Source organism: Halichoerus grypus, chromosome 1 (assembly GCF_964656455.1).
Source record: "Halichoerus grypus chromosome 1, mHalGry1.hap1.1, whole genome shotgun sequence".
Taxonomy (NCBI): Eukaryota; Metazoa; Chordata; class Mammalia; order Carnivora; family Phocidae; genus Halichoerus; species Halichoerus grypus.
In genome coordinates this window covers 4,597,011-4,613,283 of record NC_135712.1, presented here as the reverse complement: position 1 = coordinate 4,613,283, position 16,273 = coordinate 4,597,011, and the positions used below count along the sequence as shown (strand labels likewise).

Here is a 16,273-nt window from a genome sequence, read left to right as displayed (position 1 = left end):
TTAGGTCTTTCATCCATTTGGAGTCTATTTTTGTGTGTGGTGTAAGGAAATGGTCCAGTTTCATTCTTTTGCATGTGGCTGTCCAATTTTTCCAACACCATTTGTTGAAGAGACCATCTTTTTTCCATTGGACATTCTTTCCTGCTTTGTCGAAGATTAGTTGACCATAGCATTGAGGGTCCATTTCTGGGCTCTCTTTTCTATTCCATTGATCTGTGTGTCTGTTTTTGTGCCAATACCATACTGTCTTGATGATGACAGCTTTGTAATAGAGCTTAAAGTCCAGAATTGTGATGCCACCAGCTTTGCTTTTCTTTTTCAACATTCCTGTGGCTATTCGGGGTCTTTTCTGGTTCCATACAAATTTTAGGATTATTTGTTCCATTTCTTTGAAAAAAGTTGATGGTATTTTGATAGGGATTGCATTAAATGTGTAGATTGCTCTAGGTAGCATAGACATTTTCACAATATTTCGTCTTCTAATCCATGAGCATGGAACGTTTTTCCATTTCTTTGTGTCTTCCTCAATTTCTTTCATGAGTATTTTATAGTTTTCTGAGTAAAGATTCTTTGTCTCTTTGGTTAGATTTATTCCTAGGTATCTTATGGTTTTGGGTGTAATTATAAATGGGATCGACTCCTTAATTTCTCTTTCTTCTGTCTCTTTCTTCTTTCTGATTGGTGTATAGAAATGCAACTGATTTCTGTGCATTGATTTTATATCCTGCCACTTTACTGAATTCCTGTATGAGTTCTAGCAGTTTTGGGGTGGAGTCTTTTGGGTTTTCCACATACAAAGTATTGTATCACCTGCAAAAAGTGAGAGTTTGACTTCTTCTTTGCTGATTCAGATGCCTTTTATTTCTTTTTGTGGTCTGATTGCTGTGGCTAGGACTTCTAATACTATGTTGAAGAGCAGTGGTGATAGTGGACATCCCTGCTGTGTTCCTGACCTTAGGGGAAAAGCTCTCAGTTTTTCCCCATTGAGAATGATATTCGCTGCGGGTTTTTCATAGATGGCTTTTATGATCTTGAGGTATATACCCTCTATGCCTATACTCTGAAGAGTTTTGATCAAGAAAGGATGCTGTACTTTGTCAAATGCTTTTTCTGCATCTATTGAGAGGACCATATGGTTCTTGTTCTTTCTTTTATTAATGTATTGTATCACATTGATTGATTTGCGTATGTTCAACCAACCTTGCAGCCCAGGGATAAATCCCACTTGGTCGTGGTGAATAATCCTTTTAATGTACTGTTGGATCCTATTGGCTAGTATTTTGGTGAGAATTTTTGCATCCGTGTTCATCAAAGATATTGGTCTGTAATTCTCATTCTGATGGGGTCTTTGTCTGGTTTTGGGATCAGGTAATGCTGGCCGCATAAAATTAGTCAGGAAGTTTTCCTTCCATTTCTATTTTTTGGAACAGTTTCAGAAGAATAGGTATTCTTCTTTAAATGTTTGGTAGAATTCCCCTGGGAAGCCATGTGGCCATGGGCTCTTGTTTGTTGGGAGATTTTTGATTATTGCTTCAATTTCCTTACTGGTTATGGGTCTGTTCAGGTTTTCTATTTCTTCCTGATTCAGTTTTGGTAGTTTATATGTCTCTAGGAATGCATCCATTTCTTCCAGATTATCTAATTTTTGGCATATAGTTGCTCATAATATGTTCTTATAATTGTTTGTATTTCTTTGGTGTTGGTTGTGATCTCTCTTTTTTCACTCATGATTTTATTTATTTGGGTACTTTCTCTTTTCTTTTTGATAAGTCTGGCCAGGGGTTTATCAATCTTACTCTTTCAAAGAACCAGCTCATTGTTTCGTTGATGTGTTCTACTGTTCTTTTGGTTTCTATTTTGTTGATTTCTGCTCTGATCTTTATTATTTCTCTTCTCCTGCTGGGTTTAGGCTTTATTTGCTGTTCTTTCTCCAGCTCCTTTAGGTGTAGGGTTAGATTGTGTATTTGAGACCTTTTTGTTTCTTGAGAAAGGCTTGTATTGCTATATACTTTCCTCTTAGGACTGCCTTTGCTGCATCCCAAAAATTTTGAACAGTTGTGTTTTCATTTTCATTTGTTTCCGTGAATTTTTAAAATTCTTCTTTAATTTTCTGGTTGACCCATTCATTCTTTAGTAAGATGCTCCTTAGCCTCCATGTATTTGAGTTCTTTCCGACTTTCCTCTTGTGATTGAGTTCTAGTTTCAAAGCATTGTGGTCCAAAAATATGCAGGGAATGATCCCAATCTTTTGGTACCAGTTGAGACTGGATTTGTGACCCAGGATGTGATCTATTCTGGAGAATGTTCCATGAGCACTAGAGAAGAATGTGTATTCTGTTTCTTTGTGATGGAATATTCTGAATATATCTGTCAAGTCCATCTGGTCCAGTGTGTCATTTAAAGCCTTTATATCCTTGTTGATCTTTTACTTAGATGATCTGTCCATTTCAGTGAGGGGGTGTGTTAAAGTCCCCCACTATTATTGTATTGTTGTCAATGTGTTTCTTTGATTTTGTTTTTAATTGGCTGCTCCCATGTTAGGGGCATATATATTTAAAATTGTTAGATCTTGTTGGATAGACCCTTTAAGAATTGATATAGTTCCCTTCCTCATTTCTTACTATAGTCTTTGGTTTAAAATCTAATTTGTCTGATATAAGGATTGCCACCCCAGCTTTCTTTTGATGTCCATTAGCATGGTAAATGGTTTTTCACCCCCTCACTTTCAATCTGGAGGTGTCTTTGGGTCTAAAATGAGCCTCTTGCAGACAGCATGGGTCTTGTTTTTTATCCAATCTGATGGCCTGTATCTTTTGATTGGGGCATTTAGCGCATTTACATTCAGGGTAACTATTGAAAGATATGAATTTAGTGTCATTGTATTGCCTGTAAGGTGACTGTTACTGTATATTGTCTGTGTTCCTTTCTGGTCTGTATTACTCTTAGGCTCTCTCTTTGCTTAGAGGACCCTTTTCAGTATTTCTGGTAGGGCTGGTTTGGTGTTTGCAAATTCTTTTAGTTTTTGTTTGTCCTGGAAGCTTTTTATCTCTCCTTCTATGTTCAATGACAGCCTAGGTGGATATAGTATTCTTGGCTGCATATTTTTCTCATTTAGTGCTCTGAATATATCACGCCAGTCCTTTCTGGCCTGCCAGGTCTCTGTGGATAGGTCTGCTGCCAGTCTAATGTTTCTACCATTGTAGGTTACAGACCTCTTGTCCCGAGCTCCTTTCAGAATTTTCTCTTTGTCTCTGAGACTTGTAAGTTTTACTATTAGATGTTGGGGTGTTGACCTATTTTTATTGATTTTTGAGGGGGGTTCTCTGTGCCTCCTGGATTTTGATGCCTGTTTCCTTCCCCAAATTAGGGAAGTTCTCCGCTATAATTTGCTCCAATATACCTTCTGCCCCCCTCTCTCTTTCTTATTCTTCTGGGATCCCAATTATTCTAATACTGTTTCATCTTACGGCATCACTTATCTCTCGAATTCTCCCGTTGTGATCCAGCAGTTGTTTCTGTCTCTTTTTCTCAGCTTCTTTATTCTCCATCATTTGGTCTTCTATATCGCTAGTTCTCTCTTCTGCCTCATTTATCCTAGCAGTTAGAGCCTCCATTTTTGATTGCACCTCATTAATAGCCTTTCTATTTCGACTTGGTTAGATTTTAGTTCTTTTATTTCTCCAGAAAGGGATTCTCTAGTATCTTCTATGCTTTTTTCAAGCCCAGCTAGTATCTTTATAATCGTGTTTCTTAACTCTAGTTCCAACATCTTACTAATGTCTGTATTGATTAGGTCCCTGGCCGTTGGTACTGCCTCTTGTTTTTTTTTTCTTTTTTTTTTTTTGAGGTGAGTTTTTCCATCTTGTCATTTTGTTCAGAGAAGAATAGATGAATGAGAGAACAAAATGCTAAAAGGGTAACAATGACCCCAGAAAAATATACACTAAACAAATCAGAAGAGACCCAAAACCAGGGGGAAAAGACAAAAAAAGAATATGATCAGGCTGGTGAATAGAATAGAGCCACACCCTAGATTTTGGGTGTATTTTGGTCTGTTAGAGGAAACTGCCTCCCAAAATTTTAAAGGAAGTAAAACCTATATACAGAAATAAGGGTAAATACGATGAAGGGATAGAATATGACTGTAAAGATGTAAATTAAAAAATATTTTAAAAAAGAAATTGATAAGTTGGTTGAAAAAAGAATGAAAAAAAATTAAGGAGAATGGGATCAGGCAGGAGACTAGGACAACGTCATACACTAGATTTAGGGTATATTTTGGTCTGTTAGAAGAAACTGTATCCCAAAATTTTAAAGAAGGAAAAACTTACATATATACAAAAAATAAGGTTAACTACAATGAAGGATAGAATATGACTCTAAAAATGAAAATTAAAAAGATTTTAAAAGAGGAATTGATAAGATATTCATTGAAAAAGGGAAAAAGAAAAATCCAAAAAAAATAGAAAAAGAAAAAAATAAAGAAAATTAAAAAAATTAACTTTGAAAGACTAAAGAATCATGGTAAAAAAGCCATGGATTCTATGTGCAGTATTCCCCTAGCACTGGAGTTCTGCCATTCTCACTGATCGGTAAACTTGGTCTTGGCTGGCTGTTCTCGCTGGTCTTCTGGGAGAGGGGCCTGTTGCCGTGGTTCCCAAATGTCTTTGCCGGAGGCGGAATTGCCCCGCCCTTGCCCGGTCCAGGCTAAGTAACCTACTCGGGTTTGCTCTCCGGAGCTTTTGTTCCCTGCAAGCTTTCCGTACAGCTTTGGAGGCGGAGAGTGAAAATGGCAGCCTCCCAGTCTCCACCCCGGAGGAGCCGAGAACTCGGGGTCACGCTCCTCAGTGAGCCCCCAGAGAAAAGCAGTCAGTCACGCCTGTCTCCCCGGTCTCCGGCCGCACTCCGTGCTTACCCGGCCTGTGACCGAGCATTTCTATCTCTGGCCCCCGACCCCGTGTGGAGTCTCCAGACCCAGCAGATCCCCGCGGTGCGCTCCCGCGCCGCTCCTCCCGGGGGAGGAAGGGGAGTCTCCTCGGATCTGCCGCTTGTTGGGTCCCTGCTGGAGGAGCAGTGGCCCGACTGTGCCGCGGATCACGGTCTATGACAACCCCGAGCTGAGAGCCCGCGCCTGGGCTCCGTCTCTGCAGCCGGCTTCCCCGCTCCGATCCCTGGGAGCTCTGCCGCACTCAGGCACCCCCGGTCTTTCTGTGACCCCGAGGGTCCTGAGACCATAGTGTCCCACGAGGGTTCCACCCCCTGCTTAGCCACCAGAGTGACGGCCCTCAGCGGAGCCGACTTCTACAAGTTCCGATTTTGTGCTCCGCGGCTCTATCACTTGCCAGAAGCGGCCGACGGAGGCCCCTCCCCCGCCGTCTATCCTCCCGAATATCACCTCGGATTCACTTCTCCGCACGTCCTACCTTCCAGAAAGTGGTCGCTTTTCTGTTCAGAGAGTTGTTGCTATTCTTTTCTTTGATCTCCTGTTGAGTTTGTAGGTGTTCAGAATGGTTTGATCCCCATCCAGCTGAATTCCTGGGATCAGACGAAATCCAGGTCTCCTACTCCTCTGCCATCTTGCGTTGCCCCCTCCTTTAATTTTTTAAAAAGTTTATTTATTTAAGTCATGTCTGCACCCAACATGTGGTCTCGAACTCAGGACCCCGAGATCAAGAGTTGCACATTCCCCCAGCCCATGCCCCTCCTCCAATGTGAAGTAGCTATTTATAAAATGTGAGGACACAGCTGTTTCCAGATAATACATTTTGACTGGCAACCTTAAATTGGTGCTGTTTTTCAATCACTTAAAAAAACATTTTTTTTCTGAATATAAAAGTAATACATGTACATTGAAGACAATTTGACTTTGGTGAGGGTTTTGATGTACTTGTATATATGTACATATGAAAAAATGAATATAAACTTGAGTGTTGAACAATGCTAGAATTAACCCCCATGTACCTAACGGAGCTGGGCTTAGGTTCATTTTTCTTTTTCTTTTTTCCATTTTTCTTTTTCAGCCTAAAGGCAATCCTATCATGTGTTGCTCGTTGACATACTTTTTTGACTACCTCGTTCTTTTTGATTTTCTTTAACAGCTTTATTGAGATACAATTGGTATAAAATGTACAGTTTGTGTTACGGGGGACCAGTTTGCTGAAGTTTCCCATATGTATGGGACTCGGAAAAACCCCGGCCCCCTGCCGGGGCTTTGCTGCCACGCCCACAGCACAGACTGCTCTCTGTTCCTGACTTCTAACTGAATTCCACTGCTGTCAGAGAACATAGTATCAACTGAATTCTTTTCCAAATTTCTTGAGATTTGTTCTTATGGCCCAGAATGTGGTCCGTATTGGTAAATGTGTTCTTGAAAACAATGTATATTCTGCTGTGTGGGTGGAACATTCTGCACTTGGCTGTTAGGTCACACTGGTCTCTGCCCTCGCTTCATTCCTGCCCACTTGCCGCTACTGAGCAGAATAGGGCTGTTGACATCTCTGTCTTTGTGGGTTTCCATAAACTGCTGCAGCTTCATCATGGTTGTTTCTTCCTTTTCGAACTCTTATTAGGCGCATAAATGTTTAGTGTTGCTCTGTCTTGTGTGTGCACTGAACCTTTACCATTATGAAATGACCATTGCCACCCCTGGTAATCCTGTTTGCTCTGAGTCTGCAGCATCTGATGCGAATCTAGCCACTCTGCCTTTCTTCTTCTTCTTTTTTTTTAATCAAAGTATAGTTGCTTTTTTTAAAGATTTTTTAAAATTTTATTTATTTAGCAGAGAGAGATATCACGAGCAGGGGGAGGGGCAGAGGAAGAAGCAGACTCTCCGCTGAGCAGGGAGCCCAGTATGGGGCTCGATCCTAGGACCCCGGGATCATGACCTGAGCTGAAGGCAGACACCCAACTGACTGAGCCACCCAGGCGCCCCACTCTCTCTGTATTACTTTTGATTAGCATTATTAGCCAGACACATCTTTTTTCCACCCTGTGACTTTTTAAGGGATTTGAGTATTTATATATATATTTTTTAAAGATTTTACTTATTTATTTGACAGGGAGGGACACAGTGAGAGAGGGAACACAAGCAGGGGGAGTGGGAGAGGGAGAAGCAGGCTTCCCGTGGAGCAAGGAGCCCGATGTGGGACTCGATCCCAGGACCCTGGGATCACAACCTGAGCCGAAGGCAGATGCTTAATGACTGAGCCACCCAGGCGCCCCTTGAGTATTTATATTTAAAGGGGGCTTCTTCTGGGTAGCAAATAGTCAGGTCTTGCTTTTCATCTAATTCGACAAGCTCTGCTTTGTCTTCCGGGTGTTCCAACCAGAGATTGGCAGATAACAGCCTGCAGGCCAAATCTGGCCTGTCGTTTTTTGTACGGCCTGTAAAAACGGTTTTACATTTTTAAAGGGGTGTGAAAAAAAAAAAAAAATCCAAAAAGAATGTGACAGAAATCCTCCGTGACCCAAAAAACCCTAACACATTTACTTTGTGATCCTTTTCCAGAAAATTTTGCTGACCCCCAGTGTAGATTCTGTTTAATGTGATGATTGATAAGGTGGTGGTTTCATCTACCATGTGGTCCCATGTTTTCTCTTTGTCTCTTCTGTTCTTTTTCCCCCTTTTCTGCCTTCTTTTGGATTATTTTTATTTCTCTTCATCGCGGCTCGTGTCTTAGGTCCAGCTCTGTGTCGGCATAGCGGTTGCTTTAGGGTTTATAGGATGCACCTTTGAGGGACTTGCTCGACTCCTAAACACAGGAGGAGAAGTTCCTTCCGTCGCCCCTTGCGATCTTGTTGGCGTGCATTTGACTTGTGTTATAAACCACCCACGACAATGGTGTCATTTTTGCTTTAATCCAGTTATTTTCTTACGTATTTAAAGTGAAGAGTGCAGATGTGATCATTGCCTAGGTAGTTACCATGTCTGGTGCTCATCTCTCCTTTTTGTAGGTCCTGGTTTCTGTCTGACTTCACTGATCTTCTGCTTGAAGGGCTTCTGTTAGTGTAATTTTAGTGCAAATGGACTGTGATGATTTCTTTCTTTTCTTCAGCTTCATTGAGGTATAATTGACACATAAAAAGCTACACACATTTAAGGTATACATTATGAGGTTTTGTTGTATGTATGTATTGTAAAGTGATCACCACCAGCTAATATCCATCAGCTCATGTGGATACCGTTGTCCTTCTTTACATTTTTCTTTTCTTTTTCCTTCCTTCCTTCCCTTTTTCTTTTCTTTTCTTTTCTTTTTTCTCTCTTTCTCTCTCTCTCAAGATCTACCCCCACTATTCTATTCTCTGCTGCTGAGTTGGACTCTTAGATTCCACGTACAAATGAGACCCTGCAGAGTTTGTCTTTCTCCGTCTGACTTATTTCACTTGGTATCCTGTCCTCCAGGTTTATCCATGTGGTCACAAAAGGCAGGATGTCCTTTTCTAAGGCTGGATAATACTCTAGTGTGTGTGTCTCTTGTGATAAATTCTTCCAACTTGTGTATGTCTAAGAACATCCTTATCCTCACTTTGAAGGACACTCTTGCTTGGTACAGGATTCTGGGTTGACCAGGTTTTCCTTTCCAGCACTCCACAGTCTTACTGCTTGTGTTATTTCTAAGATGAAATTAGGTATAATTCTTCTTGTTCCTTCATACAGATTATTTTGTTTTGCTTTATTCTCTATGTTTGTATGATTCTGTCGCTGGTTTTCAGCAGTTCACTGTTGTAATCTACTTCGCCTTTCTTGTGCTTGGGAATCTTTGAGCCTCTTGGATCTGTGAGCTTACAGTTGCCCTCAAATTTGGGAAGGTTTTGGTAATTATTTCTTCAGATGCTTTCTGCCTCCCATCCCTTCTTATCGGGGTCCTCTGACTATATGGATGTTGAGTTTCTTAGTGTGTTCCCACGGTTTACTGACGTTCTCCCTTTATGTTTCCAGGATTTTGTTCTGTGTTTCACGGATTGTTTCTACTATGTTTTCAAGTTCACTAGTCTTTTTTTTTCTTCTTGCAGATATATATTCTATTAATGCCATGCAGTGTATTTCTTGTCTCACATCCTATAGTTTTTATCTCTAGAAATTTGACTTAGGTCTTGATTATAGCTTCTGTGTCTCTGATGAACGCAGCTGACATTATTAGAGGTCCTGTGTCTCTGCTTCGCACATCTGGTATTCCCTCCGGCATCCCGAGTGGAACGCAGTTACAGTAACGGTCTTCACAGCCTGTCTCCTAACACTACCATCTGTGTCATTTCTTGCCACGCTTCAGATGATTGGTTTGCCCCCTTGCCATGAATTGTGTTTTTTTATTTCTCTGTGAATTATGAATTGTGTTTTCCTGCTTCTTTGCACACTTGTACATTTTTTATTGGACGCCAGACATTGTGAACTTCACCTTGTTGGGTGCTTGGGATATTACGATTGACAAGAAGTATGTATTTGGTATTTGTCTCCATTTCTGGCACAGAGCTCCTGAAACTTTCGGAATTTCCTAAGCGATAAGATGTCTTGTGTTATGTTAATAAGGTGACTTTTGAAAACATCCTAGTGTAGGGCTGGCCTGTGATTATTGTTGAAACTCTTGGTCCCGCCCCCTGACCTGCAGGGAGGGAGAGCGGCTGGAGGTTGAAGCAGTTCTGTCTGTCCAATGAAACCACCATAAAAACCAAAAAGGAGAGGGTTTGGAGCGCTTTCAGGCTGGTAAACACGGGGGACTGGGGAGAGTGGCCCTTGGAGGGCACAGAAGCTCCGCCCCCTTCCATGGACCTTGCCCTGGGCATGACTTCCATCTGGCTGTTCCTGAGTTACATTCTTCTAAAAAATATACATATATATATATATATTTATTTATTTGTCAGAGAGAGAGAGAGAGCATGAGCAGGAGGAGGGGCAGAGGTAGAGGGAGAAGCAGGCTCCCCGCTGAGCAGGGAGCCCGACGCAGGGCTCGATCCCAGGACCCTGAGATCATGACCCAAGCTGAAGGTAGACACTTAACTGACTGAGCCACCCAGGCGCCCCCTGAGTTATATTCTTTTATAATAAACCAGTAATGTAGTAAGAAAGCTGTTTCTCTTAGTTCCATGAGCTGCTCTAGCAAATTAATCAAGCTCAGGGTGGGGGGTGGTTGGTCCCTCTGATCTGTAGCCAGTGGGTCAGAAGCACAGGTGACGAGAGCCTGGGCTTTTAACTCACGTCAGAAGTAGTGGGATCTGATGCTGTTTCTGGGTAGATAGTGTCAGAAGTGAGTTGAATTCCTGGACATCCTGCTGGTGTGTGAGAATCGCCTGTTGGTAATTTAACCTCCAACACGTTGAAATTGGGTCCAGGTACCCAAAAGGGTGCTGAATACTTTTGTCTTCTTGCAGGTATTCTTGACACGTGTCCTGGGTCACGTTTAAGTTACTTAGAGTCCTGTGTTGTCTCGCTCTGAAGCTTCTTTAGATGAGATCAGAGCAAAGTGCAGTGCGTGGTTCCTTTCCCCCCGGGACGGACGAGAGATCCTTAGGACTTTTAACTGATGCCCTTTGAATTGGGCTTGGGGTTTTTGGCCTTTTTTTCTTTTTTCACCCTGAGAAACAGCAAACAGGAAGCAGTTGGCAGTAGCTACTGTTCTCGGCCCTACCTGGGAGCTCCGAGCTCTGTTCTTTCCAACCCTTTCGAGTGGTCCTTTGACCAGCCTTCACTCAATTTTGGTCAGCACTCAGCTGAAGGCTCGGGGGAGGCCCTCCAGAGATGCATGGAATTTCTGTCTAAAGCCACCTCCTGCCCTGCATTGTGCCTTCAAACTCCAGGAGCCTCAGCACTGCCCCCCCAGCCCAGGAGGCTGCCCAACTCTGCCTGTGTCCCCCACCCTGCACTACAACCCCAAACGTTCTCAAGGCAACTGTCGGGCTCCCTTCGTTGTCTTCCCATCTCGCTCCTTGCTCAGTTAGCAGTATCTTCAGAGCCTTTCTTTCTTCACGTATTTTCCCCAATATTTTAGTTGTTTCAGGTCGCGGGGTCATTCTGGCCCCTCTTACTCCATCTTGTCTGGAAGTAGAGATGGTTTCCGGTGATTTTCATTGCCTCCCGTCACGCTGCGCGGGGGTTTTGGTGCTTTGCGTGAAGCACGCCTCACCCACATTAGTGTATGTGTTAAAGCTTCTCTTTTCGCGAAGCAAGTACGTTTTTAAGAAAAATGACCTGTGGGAAGGCATTTGCCACTTAAGATTCTACCATATAAAGGATTCTTACAAATCAGGAGAAGAAGAAATTGTAACAGAAATATAAATGGTCAGTGAGTGTGTGTTTTGTTTTTTTTTTAAAGTTTTATTTATTTATTTGACAGAGACAGTGAGAGAGGGAACACAAGCAGGGGGAGTGGGAGAGGGAGAAACAGACTCCCCGCAGAGCAGGGAGCCCGATGCGGGACTCGATCCCAGGACCCTGGGACCATGACCTGAGCCGAAGGCAGACACTTAACGACTGAGCCACCCAGGCGCCCTGAGTGTGTGTGTTTTAAATGGTGGCTTTAGCCATGGGCATTTTGGGCCCTCGATGAACAAAAGGCCAGCCTCCCTCTGCTTTTGGGTATTTGCAGGCTCTCGTGCATTGCCGGACTCTTCGAGGCCACGCAGAAGCAGGCATGAATCCACACAAACAGAATCCACGTTAGCAAGGAAATTGTTCTAACCGAATCTGTTTTTTCCCTCATTTTACACCATTCTGATAAGGCCATTGTTAATGTTATTTTGACTTTTTCTTTCCTCAATTAAAAAAACAAAAAAAAGGATGTTATTAGGCAGGCATTAGGGTCTTGAGGCTTTAGTTACAGAGAAATGAAATGCATAGCAACATTGTGTTTTCGTGCCTAAATGTTCATTATGGTAATTAAACATGGGTGAGGTGGGTAACAAGGCCTTTTTCATTTTCCAAGTGAAACGTAAAATGCCAGATAAATTCTCTACTTCTGAGAAGGGCAGATACGTCTGATGTAGCGAATCCCCTGGAAGAGCCTTTCCCCACTGTCTGCTGGCACGGGTCTCCAGGTGAATCGTCACTGTGTGTCCCTTTGTTCCCGGGCAGGCTGTGAATTCCACGTCGCCCTCACGTACCATTCCTGATTCCAGGGCCTCCCTACACTGTAGGTGGGACGCGGGGCAAGCATGGGGCAGGGAAGAATCTCCGGGTCTGACCGGGTGGTCTTGGAGCCCATTCAGACTGGGGGTCGGGCTGGTAGGAGGACAGTCACCCGAGAGCATGAAGTCAGGTTGACTACGCCGGGGCCATCCCGTGATTCGGGCAGGCTCTGCCGAGCTCCGCACGCTCACCCACGGGGCTCCGCAGCTTGGCCTCCCCAGAGCGCCTGATGCTTCTGCCCGGGCCCTTCGGCATTGCACGTTGCTCTCCGCCACATAGGCTCGGCAGCTGCAGTCCTTGGAACATGGCACAATGCAGGGCAGGAGGTGGGGTCGTAAGGCGAATGTTCTCTCTTTTCCAGAGGGTACAGACAGACTGCTCATTTCATAGCTGTGGATTTTCCCCCTTCTGTCTCCTCAGAAATTGCAGGTGCTCCAGTGTCTGAAATCTCTGGGCCTTTCTCAACAGACGACGTGGCCAGCAACTGCGTCCCCGCCCTGCCTTTGAATGAGCCCATTTTGTGGATCGTCTCTTATACGCTCATGAGCGTGTGTGGAATCATCCTTCTCATCCTGATCATCCTGTTGCTGCTTCCCTTTCGGTGTCGGCACCTGCCCCGCGATCCCGAGGTTGTCAATGATGAGTCCTCTCTTGTCCGGCACCGCTGGAAATGAAGAGCAGAGGCCGAACTCGAGCGACCTTGAACTCTCTGTGAAGAGAGTTACATTTCAGGTGGAGCAGGCGGGGTCGTAAGGCAGGGCTGCTCCCTGTGTCCACTAGTCTTAAATCTGTTCTGCTCCCAGATGCCTTCCAGATTACACTGTATTTTGATTCTTGATTTTAAAGCTTCCTTCTTCTCCCTCACTTCCAAGAAAAATTATAATAAAAAACACCTCATTCTAAACCAAAAGAGAGTGAATTGGGCTTCAGGCTTTCTGTGACTGGTCATGCCAAACTGTCGAGGTGTGCCACCAAAAAAAAAGGCAAGCTTCTGGCTAGTTCTCCTCTTCCTCCCGTCTCTGGAGAAATGAGTACGTGTGGTTCGTAACTCCTCTTAGCTAACGGGAAGCTTTTCATATTAATTGCATTTAAGGGTGTTTTGCACCAGGCCTCAGCCTGGGTCCGAGAGTACAAGAGGCTTTTGCAATATGGTGGCAGGAGAACCAGCCTGGGGCCTGACGATCTCACCATCCTGCCTGCTTCTGAATCAGAAATAGAGCCCTTTTCTGAGCCTCTGTGTGCTCTGAGTGCGAGCCAGAGTCCTCCTGGAGGGGAACATCACTCAACGGTCTTCACCAGCCTCTTCTGAAGAGGAAAGCCTTTGTCCGTCCTGGTAGAGTAGGAAGGAAACCTACTCTTTTGTACTCAGTGCTTCTGTAGTCTTGTTGGGATAAAGATAAAAAGCTACTACCTCTGTGGAGACTTTGCCCAGGGCCCTGTGCCCGGGTCGGGCTGTGGGCAGCCTAGTTCCAGCCGTTGGCCTCGGCGAAAAGAATCCTCCTTCCAACAGGCCAGGGTAGCCTGGTGCCGTTCTGTCTCCAAGCGGGTCGTCGTGTCACATGCTTACTCTTACTTAAAATTAACAAAAGGTGTTTTGGTGAGAAAAGCAAATCCTCTTTCGCTAGCATAGTTGTTTGTGTTTCCAAATCTCTGGAGGTGGGTTGGGTATTCGCTGGAGGGAAATAGGGAGATGGCTCCATGCCCATCCTCCTGACCAACTCTCAGGGGAAGGAAGACACAAGACATGCAGAGGACTTGAAGGAACTGCTTCTCCCACGCTTTCAGACCGCGTGTTTGCATTTTGCAGAAACCCCTAGCCTCCAGCACGGCTGCCCGTGTCAGCATAAACACATCTGTGGAGGTGTTTACCCACACGCCTCCTCCCCGGGGCGTGTTTAGTCTTCGGGGACGGGTGCAGTGCTCTCCCTCCATGGGGAACCTTCCTCTTAACTATCATTAATTTGATAAATTAGTTTCTTCACCAAAAAAAAAAAAGCAGAAGCCTTAACTCGTTGCAGTCAGCCTTCTGCGATCAGATAGAATGAGAAGAAGGGTTCAAAGCCAATATCCCTTCTCATGTTCAGTGTTCGCATTGCCTCGCTATTGGGATGAGCTGGAGGTACGATAGAATCCTACTGGAAGGGCTAACTGGAGCGTCTCCTCTGGCTGGATTGTCATTTCTGTTCAAGATAGGCTGCATGTGGGTGTTTGAGCCATCGGCTCTGCTCACTGGACCAGGGCAGGTCCATATTGGGGAATATAGGACCGGAGAACTGTGGGGCCACTCACACATGTCATGGTGTCCTTGCAGATGCTCCAGCAGCAGCGGGTTTGAATTGCATCTTAGAACCTGAACCTTCTGGGCCCTCTCTCAGAAACAGTTTGAGTCTGGCGTGCATGAAGCCCTCATGACGGTGGGGTAGCAGGAGGGGATTCTGTTACCAGGTACTCATTATGGTGTCTGGTCTCGGCTAGGTGAATGGTAGTAATTCCAAAATACACCTCAGTGTTAGAAATCTCTGGAAGTCTAATTCTCTCGTCCCATGGGCTTTTCCATCCGTTCCCATTTTGTGGTCAGAAGGGAAGGCAGTCCTTCCAGAGCGGACCTTCCCTGTGCTGTGAAAATGCGGACCCCTGAAATAAAAGGAGGGAGTTGCAGAGATGACCCGGTTCGTTTGGCTGCTTATTCCTTCACACAGGCGCCTTCTCCAATTTCTCGTGTTTGGTTTCTGAGCTGGGGAACATTTCTGTTACAGCGGATCGGCAGGCGCTGTTCCCAGAGTACATGATAAAAGCACGGCAGATCTCAAGCTAGGCTATTTGAATCAAGTTTGCTATAATGCTCTGAATTTCATATCAGATTTATCCACCTTCTCATCTCCGATGTCATTGGACGTGACATTTTAATGGAGATGCTTAAATTATAAAAGCATAACTTAGCAACAAGAAGGAAACAATTGAACGTGGGACATTTTCCTGGCATGCCTTGCTGTCGAAAATTGGACTTTTGAGTCAAAACCCTGGTTAGTGACACCCACCTCCTCGAATTATGTAAATTGATACCGAGCTTGGAAAACCTTCAAGGAGGCTTGCTTTGAACGGGAAAGGAAGCAACAGTCGTCTGAGGGTGTCATTTTTACCTTGTAACCTGCGGAAAAAGCCGGAAGACGGTCCTTTCCTGAAAGCTGCACTTTGCAACCCTGTCGTCAGATGCTGTCAGCCCTCCTATAAGAAATGGATGCTTCTTCATGAACAATGTTTTTTTAATAGGGTGATTCTTTATATTCTTGATAAGTTATTTGGAAGCCCCACATGAAATCCTGTCTTGAGTAGCTGGAACTGTCTATGAAAACTAGCAAGAAACAAGATGGGGACTGAATCTGATTTTTCTCCACCCTCCCCCTCGGGAGTTTTAAAAAGCACCACCGTGATTGGTGCCAGGTCATCTGGCATTTCCCATACAGTATGTTGTATTTCTTCGGAACCAAAAAACAAGTACCTGGCATTAAAGAAACAGATTCTTGGCATGTGACTTCTGGGAATGTTTTCCGGAACACAGTCCGCTCCTGAACGTTTGGAAAGATTTTACCTGACTCATTGTGAGATGCAGAGGTTTTTGGTTAAGGGGTCAATTTGGGGTCAGTTATAATTCAAAATTTGGAAAGTAATCCCCAGCAAGGCAGCATTACCAGCTCCGCAGAGCTTTGGGTAATAGATTTAGCAAGCAGGTTTGGTGTAGGGATTGCATTGTCTTATTGAAGAAGTGAGAGCAGATTATTTCATAATTTAATAGGTTCCTGTGCAAATGAAAAATTGGTCACGTTCCTCTTACCGGGCCCCCGCGTGGTGGCTTGCCAAGTGTGGTTCAGTTCTAAGTTCTGGCCTAGGGCCATGTGATGTCACGGGGAATAAATCACTGCCCTCCCAAAAGCCTGCCATAAGCAACAATGATCGAGTTTCACCAGCTTCTCCTTATTAGGAGGGAGCAGATACCTGGGTGGACTCCCAGTGTGCCTTTTTCCTGCACAAACTGATTACAACTGATTACAGAACTGTTCAGACAAAACACTTGCCACCGATTTTTTTTTCTTTTTTAGGAAAAACAAACATAAAACGTCATAAAATGTAAAATTGGGGAGATAGAAGATTTTTAGT

At 44.2% G+C, this 16,273-nt stretch overlaps 1 protein-coding gene across 1 annotated transcript in view; it reads left to right on the top strand.

The window, feature by feature from the left end:
• The window catches only part of BACE2 (beta-secretase 2), an 87,762-nt gene extending 74,734 nt beyond the window's left edge, over positions 1-13,028 (top strand). Inside the window, exon 9 of the mRNA XM_036100912.2 lies at positions 12,539-13,028. Within this exon, the coding sequence (XP_035956805.2) occupies positions 12,539-12,792 (254 nt within the window). The 3' untranslated portion in view covers positions 12,793-13,028. The remainder of the gene's footprint in view (positions 1-12,538) is intronic.
• Positions 13,029-16,273: the final 3,245 nt, after the last annotated feature.